Source organism: Zalophus californianus, chromosome 6, assembly GCF_009762305.2.
Source record: "Zalophus californianus isolate mZalCal1 chromosome 6, mZalCal1.pri.v2, whole genome shotgun sequence".
Classification (NCBI taxonomy): domain Eukaryota; kingdom Metazoa; phylum Chordata; class Mammalia; order Carnivora; family Otariidae; genus Zalophus; species Zalophus californianus.
Window position 1 is genome coordinate 128186781 of NC_045600.1, and position 8261 is coordinate 128195041.

The 8261-nt window shown below is 47.0% G+C and overlaps 1 protein-coding gene across 3 annotated transcripts; it reads left to right on the forward strand.

Moving 5' to 3' along the window:
- Positions 1–220: 220 nt before the first annotated feature.
- Positions 221–6806, forward strand: LYSMD4 (LysM domain containing 4). 3 transcript variants are annotated; one of them, XM_027572394.2, is made up of 3 exons: positions 221–335; positions 1561–1850; positions 4342–6806. In XM_027572394.2, the coding sequence occupies exons 2-3, from the start codon at positions 1569–1571 to the stop codon at positions 4951–4953; spliced, it is 894 nt and encodes a 297-aa protein (XP_027428195.1). In that variant the 5' UTR covers positions 221–335; positions 1561–1568; the 3' UTR covers positions 4954–6806. The 3 variants fall into 3 exon arrangements, with proteins under 3 accessions (XP_027428195.1, XP_027428196.1, XP_027428194.1); XM_027572393.2 differs by lacking the exon at positions 221–335 and adding an exon at positions 362–1078; XM_027572395.2 differs by lacking the exon at positions 1561–1850 and having other exon boundaries at positions 283–335.
- Positions 6807–8261: the final 1455 nt, after the last annotated feature.

The following is an 8261-nucleotide window of genomic DNA, read 5'->3' on the forward strand; positions in this document are numbered from 1 at the left end:
AGGTAAGCCTACAGCAGAAGCAAAAACTGCAGCTGGGCCGAGCTGGTGCCCGGGTGGCGGGCAGGCGGGTAGGGCTAGGGTCCGGTCGGAGAGCTGGAGCCCCGCCCCGCCCCGCCCCTCCCCGGCCCCGCCCCCTCGCCGCCTTTCCTGTACTGACCTCTCAGCACAGCCCGGCTCATTCCAGAGCCCGCGCATCGCTGATTTCATTGGCTGCCTCGCCGTCCCCGCCCCCTGGAGACCTGCTGATTTTTGTAGCCAATCAGCAGGCGCGGCGGCGGCGGCGGCGGCGGCAGCAGCGGCGGTGGTGGTGGTCTCGGCGGATGCCCGGCGCTGAGGTACCGGGGCTGGCCGGAGGGGCCGCGGTCCTGGGAGGGGGCCGTGCGGGCCCTCAGCGGCGCCGCGGCTGAGAGGTTGGGCCACCCTCCTGCCTCCGGAGGGGCGGCGACCGCCACCGTCCGGGGCTGGCTGGAGGTTGTTGGGGTTGAGGGCAGAGGTCGGAGGTCGTGCCTTTGTGGAATGTTGGGGTCCCGCCCGTCTAAGCCTAGGAGTGGGCCGCGCCCCGTTTTGTTTTTGTCAGCGCCTGTGTGGGGACCGGCCTCCTTGCACGGAAAGGGCTCTGAGGGAAACTGAGGCCTGGGAGCCGCCAGGGCCCCTCGCAGGCCCTGTGCTCTGACGGGAGGCCGGCGGCCCTCGGGTCCCCGAGGACGGCCGCCGCCTCCCTCCTCCCGGCCGGCGGGTCTGGAGGGTGCGGGCAGGAGGGGGAGGGCGGCACGGTCGCGCGGGGGGCCGCTGGCTGTCCCCGAAGGCGCCGCTCCCCTGGGCTCCGAAGGGCCCCACGCCAGCGCTGCTGAGGCTGTCATTCCCCGTGTTTGAGATTTCGTTTCTGGAACGTCACTCGGACGGTTCCAAGAGGGGAAAGCGGGTAGTGTGGCTTGTGCACTTGGCTGGAGGTGAAAATGAAAACCAGGCGTGGGATGTAATGAAGGCAAAGCGACCTGTGAGAAACTGGACGAATTTCTTAGCTCGACAAGAATTTTCTGCCCATCTTGGCCCACATACTACGTAATGCAAGCCTTGGGTATTGGAAATCAGAGTATTTTATTCTCCTAGTTCTCATAAGCAAATGCCCTTAGTTTTGACCTTGGCGAGGATGCTTTGGAATGTGTAAAGTATTGAACAAGAATTGTTTTGTACGAAAGTTCTAAGTTAAGATTCTCAGAGCAAGGAAGCTGGGAACAGCCCTTGCCTCTCATTGCAAGGATCCCAGCAGCTTCTTTACGCCTCTGAGACTAAAAAGAGAAGTCGTTTATCTGTGTGGGTTTTGGAGAGACACCAGCTATGGATGAGGAATAGGGGGGATGCAATTGGGGGAAAATGCTATTTTTATATGCATCTCAGCTAACATAGAACACATTTTTTTTTTTTTGTACTGATGGTGTCTGTTGAGTATTTACAGTGATCAGGGAAAGGAGTAATCTCTAACAAGACACTTCTCTTTAGTGTAGCTGCAGAGCATTGAATGTGCCTTCTGTGGAATTAACCATGGGGTTTGGTTTTCAGTTAAGAAAATGAGGCAGAAGGAAGTGTTAACCAAGACCTTCCAAGGCCCGGCCATTGTCTGTAGGACTCCGACCAGCCACGTTTACATGTTTGAGAACGGTGGTGGGGACTCGGGGGACTCCTCTGAGGAAGAGTCCCACCGCGTGGCTCTGCGGCCCCGGGGCAAGGAGCGCCAGAAGAAGGGTGCCCATCACCCTCACCAGCCAGGAGCAGGGGACGTGGTGCTGCTGCAGCGGGAACTGGCCCAGGAGGACAGCCTCAACAAGCTCGCTCTTCAGTATGGCTGCAAAGTAAGAAACCCCACAGGTGAAGGTGTCAGCTGTCCCTCAGCTCCTGTGTGTTTAGAGGAACAGAGCAACTCACTGAAGGGTGGGGGCCCTTGCTGCCCCTTCCTGACCACCCAAAGGTGGTTTGGAGAGGCCTCTTGTAGCCTTAAAGGACGCCCCGCCCCCCCCATCTAGCGAGAGATGGAAGGCAGGTGGAAATACTTTAAATTCTGAACCGTGGGATCATGAAAAGTGAGGGTTAGGAATCTCACGTGTTGGGGCAGTTCCCTCTCTGCAGAGTACTTCTCTCCCTGTCCCTCCAAACTGAATTTCAGAACCCCCCCTTTTATAAAGTAGGCTTCATGCCCAATGTGGAGACCACATGGGGCTTGAACTTGCTCCTGAGATTAAGACCTGGGCTGAGATCAAGAGTCAGATGCTCAGGGGCACCTGCGTGGCTCAGTCGGTTAGGCCTCTGCCTTCAGCTCAGGTCATGATCCCGGGGTCCTGGGCTTGAGCTCCACATTGGGCTCCCTGCTCGGCAGGGAGTCTGCTTCTCCCTCTCCCTCTGCCCCTCCCCCGGCTTGTGCTTTCTTTCTCAAATAAATAAAATCATAAAAAGTCAGATGCTCAGCTGACTGAGCCACCCAGACACCCCCCCACCCCCCACCTTTTTTTTTCTTCTTTCAAACACATTTTATTTAAGACCTACTATGGCCAAAGATGCCAGGCAGAATTTATCCAAGGTTTGTTTGGTAGGCTTGCTTTTTTGACTACTCTTTTTCTGACCCTTTCTTGCTGGTTGTAGCTTATTTGGTCAAGTTTTACATTCTCTCTTTTAGAACTGCATGATCTAGCCTTTGTATGCTGTGTATCTATATAACCCTGTTTCTCTCTTTAATTATGTTTTTAGCATTCAGAGTGATTAACATGGCAAAGTAAGTAGGAAAGTATTTATAGAATTGCTGCATTTTTCTCCTAGATTGAAACTATTTATTTCATTTTGCTAATAACACTGTGTTACAACTTTCTGTGGCCTCCCCTGAGGCTATCTAACCAATTTATTTGAGAAATCTTTTTCTCCTTAGTTTCTTATCATTTATCTAACAAGGTTCAAAGGGTTAAACACATTGTATAGGATGTTGTGGTATTTCCCAGGGGAAATAAATAGGCTGGTCTCTAGGGACACAGAGTGGTCTCTCAATTGTACTGAGATTTATATTTGACTCTCTAAATAGCTTCTGTAGGCATACTGTGTGGTTTATAGACATGGGCTGAAAATGAATCTGACCCTACACTGAGTGGAGGCAGTGGGCTTCTTGGAATACTGATGTTTAATAAGTCTGTGAAGACTATATATATAATGCCTCCGATAAGTAATCAGTTTTCCAGTTTAAAGTAAATATAAATTTGGTGTTAATTTATTAAAGGCAGAGACCAGCAGGTCTCAAGCACCTTATGCTTTAGTTTCAAGACATGATAAATTAAAAATGTCTGCCACCCCAATTCAATTAGATGATAAAAACAATTGCTCAATAAGTGAAAAATAATGGAGATGATTGATTTGAACAAGGTGCTGTCTAAAGGTCTGTTGGCTGTATTTACACTCTAGTTTAAAGTGGGCTTATGAGTTAATATCTTAAAGTCCATCTCTAATGCTTTCAGTAAGTTCCAAACATTAGCTTGAGGGAGGGTTTCTCTTTGACTTACATTCTGCACCACCCCTCCCTTAAGATTTGATTGTGGAAGGAGTTTGTCATGAACTTTGTTACTTTGTAAAACTCATAGTGCAGTTCCTTTCTCCTCCGGTCCTAAAATTGAAACAGAAGACTTCAGTCCATACTTTCCAACTTGATTCATGATTCCCTATATGTTTCTAATTATCATTAAGTGTTGTGAAATCCTCAAAGTGTATTACCCCTAGATCTCTTCTATTTAAAAAATAAGTTTATATGCCATACAATACTTCTGGGCAAGCAAACATGGTAGAATCATGAGGACATACCTCTTAAAACGTTATTACAGTTAAAATAGGTTCTGAGTGTCTGTTGAGTTGGCTGAGGCTTTGTGTTTGGGGATCGCTAATGTAATCAGCTACTGAATTGGGTTCTTAATGTGGGAAGGAAGTCAGCCAGACGGGGGCACTGTTGCCTCAAAAGTTAAAAGTAGACATGGCTATAGCTTTTTAAGTTGCCATGGTTGGGTTTCACCTAAAAACATTTTGTTGCGGTCACACTTTAAACAAACAAGAGACTCTTTTCCAAAATTGATCTTATGTTATTCAAACTTGTAAATCTGTATGGAAATGTGATGATTAAGCTACCCATTCAGGCTGAGTTTAAGCCAAAAAAGTTACTCAGCCTAAACTAATTTTGTACATAGATGCAGTTTTCCAATATTCATCAGATTCTTAAGCGGGGTGGGCTTGGATCCTCTTTCATAGAGAGCTACTTTTTGGATATTCGTTCTAAGGAGTTTACATATTTCGTGATGTTTGTCTTCATGGCTTTCCTAGGTTGCAGATATCAAGAAAGTCAACAACTTCATCAGAGAACAAGACTTATATGCTTTGAAATCTATTAAGATTCCAGTGAAAAATCATGGGATCCTAACAGAGACCCACAAAGAACTCAGACCCCTCCTGAGCCCATCCTCAGAGACCAGAGTGACCTTTGAGGAGCAGCCAGACCCAGATAGAGCAGCTGTAGTCACCGGTGCCCTGTCCAGCCCACTGACGGATTTCTTTAAGGGCATTGACCAGAATATTGAGCGCGCAGTGCAGTCAGAAATCTTTTTAAATGAAAGTTACTGTCTAGAGACCTCCAATCAGCCGCTCCTCCCGGCTTCTCCGAAGACCCCGACAAATGGTGCAGACTGTGGAATTCAGTGGTGGAATGCCGTTTTTATCATGCTTCTAATTGGGATTGTTTTACCAGTGTTTTATTTGGTCTATTTTAAAATCCAGGCTACTGGCGAGATCCCCAGTAGCTTGAACACAACTGCTGTCCCCAATGGCTCACTGACCGTGAGTGCAGTTCCAGGGCACGTCCCCAGATTAGCAGTTCCAGTGCCAACAGTCCCCTCTTCAGACAGCCAGTTCGGTCCAACCACCCGAGCAGGGAACTAGCTCTTTTTGTTTCTAAAGAATCAGGCCAGTGTTAGCATTCGGCCTCCTCTAATGTGCATCACTTGACATTGGCCATATCTTAGGGTGCTGCATTTCCTTTTCTATGACATATGGACATGTCTCAGAAGCCAATGTTGTGTTCTCCACAACACTCACCCTGGGGAATAGGCTCACCTAATCCAAGGCTGTGGGAGTCAAAACACCAGCACCCTCAGCCCCCTGCATCCAGAAGGTACCGCAAGGGAGACATTTGCACATGATACATGCCGTTTCTTGAAGGTATAGCGTGGACTGACACTGCGTGGGCCCCTATGTTGGACGTGTTCGGAAGTTGAGGAGCGGCGTTAAACCTTCAGTGTGGGAGCCTCTGGGATCAGCTTTGGTCACGTGCCTGTTTGCAGTGTCCCCTGCCTGCAGGGAAGAGATAACTGGCTGTGACACATGGTGTTCTTTGTCCCCCTGGCAAAGGTGCTCTCCAGTAGTGGTGAACATCACGCTGTTTTGGAATAGGATAGATTATAATTATAAGAAGCCCTATTTGATCTTTGCCCCACCAGTTAGCCTTTTTTGAGGCACTGTCACTTCTAGAATTGAAAAAGCCCTGAATCTCAATTGCTCTAATATCAAGTAAATGGCAGTTCTGTTCCTTGTACTTCTAGAACTACTTAGTAATACCCAGGCCAGCTTGAAGGTGCTGCATGGTGTGGCCAGCACTTCCTGGCCAAAAGATTTGGAGGCTTTTGCTCAGTTTCCCCTGAGGTGCATCCCCACTGCAGTGGCTGACCAGATTACCCAAGTTAGCATTCTTGGAAAGAATTCTTGGTGGCCAGTGACTGGAGCTGAGTAGGTGGAGAGAAAAAGATGAGTGCCTATCACCGAGGTCCCAACATGTGACACTTCTAAGGCCGAACAGACCAGCATTGCTGAGAGCGGCAGCCCCTGGGTGTACGTAGAAAACAGGTGCAGGGAGAATAGGTGTGCTTCCTGCTGCTTCCCCTACTCTAATCTTGGGAAGTCTAGAGCCATTGCGCCAGAATGGGGCTCAGTGTTTTTCTTTGGGTAAATACACTTTATATAGTGTAGCTCATGATGTTAAAAACCAAACCACTTAATGTACGACCTAGAGGTGACCGTTGCTGTGAAGGCCATAAAAAGAGGGGTCAGGCTCCCATCAGCCTGAGGTTTTCCCATCTACACCGCAGCAGTCATGCCGGAGGCTCGAGGGAGGCATGGGTCAGCCTCTGAGGCCTTGCAGGTGGAGCAGGGGTACGTGAGGTGAGGGTGAAAACCTGTTTGGCTGGAGCCCATCTCAGTCCCACGGAAGAATGGAAATGGGCTTACGTGGCTCAGAGAAGCCCGCCACCAGGGAGGAAAACAGACTGCACAAATGCTGAGCTTTGAGCGTGGTTTATGTCATTGGACACATCAGGCCTAGAGATGAGAAGATTTCATCACGTAAGAGGAGGCGAGTGTGGCAGAGGAGTACTTGAAATTGGCTTCTCATTTTTCTCCTCTCACCTACGTGGAGAACGATTTGTGCTGGGTTCAATTAGTAAATTTAAAGTATCTTCAAAAGTAAATCTTTTCTTCAAAATCAAAATGGTCTTCAGGATAAAATGAACTTGTGAATTTTTGCTACAGGAAATGTTTTGATCATGTGAATGCTTTTCCAGCCAAATTTTTGTGCTCACTGTGCCCCTGGAGGCCACAGGTTTCTCTAACATATCACCATTAACTTAACGAGGCAGAGCCCGGAGTCCCATGGGAAAATGGCTTTTGCCAGGCAAAGAATAAATATCTGTATCCTTTACTTTTTAAAAATGGAATAAAATAATTTCTTCTGTGAAGGAAAATTGATTCTTCTTTTTTTTTTTTTTAATTGGGGAGGGGTGGTGATTCAGAATTAAAAGATGTGCGACAATGTTGGAGAACATGGAGGTGTCCATGTCCAGGGGGTGAGGCCTGCCCAGGGCTTGTGCCCAAGGTCACCGGAACAGGTGAAGAACAGAAGTGGTAAACCAGCACAGTCTCACTGATTGGTCTGTACAACGTGCTTTAAAGTGGTTTTATTAAATATACATGAGAGATATCATGAAGCTCATTTCCTATACATTTTACTACATTTTTAGTGTCTTGGGAGTTAATGTTTTAAAGAAGTAATTAGATTTGATAGGTAGTGTTTGGTCCTTTTGATTGAACTATAGTGCCCAACATTGTGGACACCTAGGGAATCTTATGTCGTCAGGCAAACGATGCTCCCATTTTACCCTAGGGTGACAAGGCTGCAGAGACTAAGCAGAAGTCTCAGGGTCACCCAGAGCAGGACTGCTCAGCCAAGGCCATGCCGCAGTCCTTCCTTGGGAAGGTAGTTCTTTAAACTGCCTCTGTTGGGGCGCCTGGGTGGCTCAGTCATTGAGCGTCTGCCTTCGGCTCAGGTCATTATCCCAAGGTCCTGGGATCAAGCCCCGCATCAGGCTCCCTGCTCCACGGGAAGCCTGCTTCTCCCTCTCCCCCTGCTTGTGTTCCCTCTCTGGCTGTCTCTCTCTCTGTCAAATAAATAAATAAATAATATCTTTAAAAAAAAATAAACTGCCTCTGTTAATAGTGAAGTCCTCCCAGGGTTGAGGAAGAATGATAAAGATTCTTATTTCTCTACATCCACACCAACATTTGTGAACTCTTGTCACTTTGATGATAGCCATTCTAACAGGATGGGATATCTCACTGTGGTTTTGATTTGCATTTCCCTAATGATTAGTGATGTTGAGCACCTTTTCATGTACCTGTTGGCCATTTGTATAATTTATTTGGGAAAATGTCTATTCAGGTGCTTTGCCCATTTTTTAATTGTTATATATATATGTATATATATTTTGCTGCTGAGTTGTGTGAGTTCCTTATGTATTTGGGCTATTAACTCTTTATTGGATATATGGTTTGCAAATATTTTTTCCCACTCTGTAGGTTGTCTTCATTTTGTTTTTTCTTTTGCTATGCAGAAGCTTTTTAGTTTGATATAGTCTCACTTATTTTTGCTTCTGTTGCTTATGTTTTTGGTATTATTTCCAGAAAATCGTTGCTAAGACCACTATCGAGTTTACTGCCAAGGAGCTTATACTCAAGTCTTTAATCCATTTTGAGTTAATTTTTGTGAGTGGATAAAGATAGGGGTCTGCTTTCATTTTTTTTTACACATGAATATCCATTTTCTCAGCACCACTTATTGAGGAGACTATCTTTTTCTCCATTGAGTATTCTTGGCTCCCTTCTCAATACGACTGTATATGCACCAATGTATTTCTGGGTTC

Coding starts and splice junctions, on each gene's coding strand:
- LYSMD4 (XM_027572393.2), top strand. Junction 1,851..4,341: donor CTCTTCAGTATGGCTGCAAA/GTAAGAAACCCC, acceptor TGGCTTTCCTAG/GTTGCAGATATCAAGAAAGT.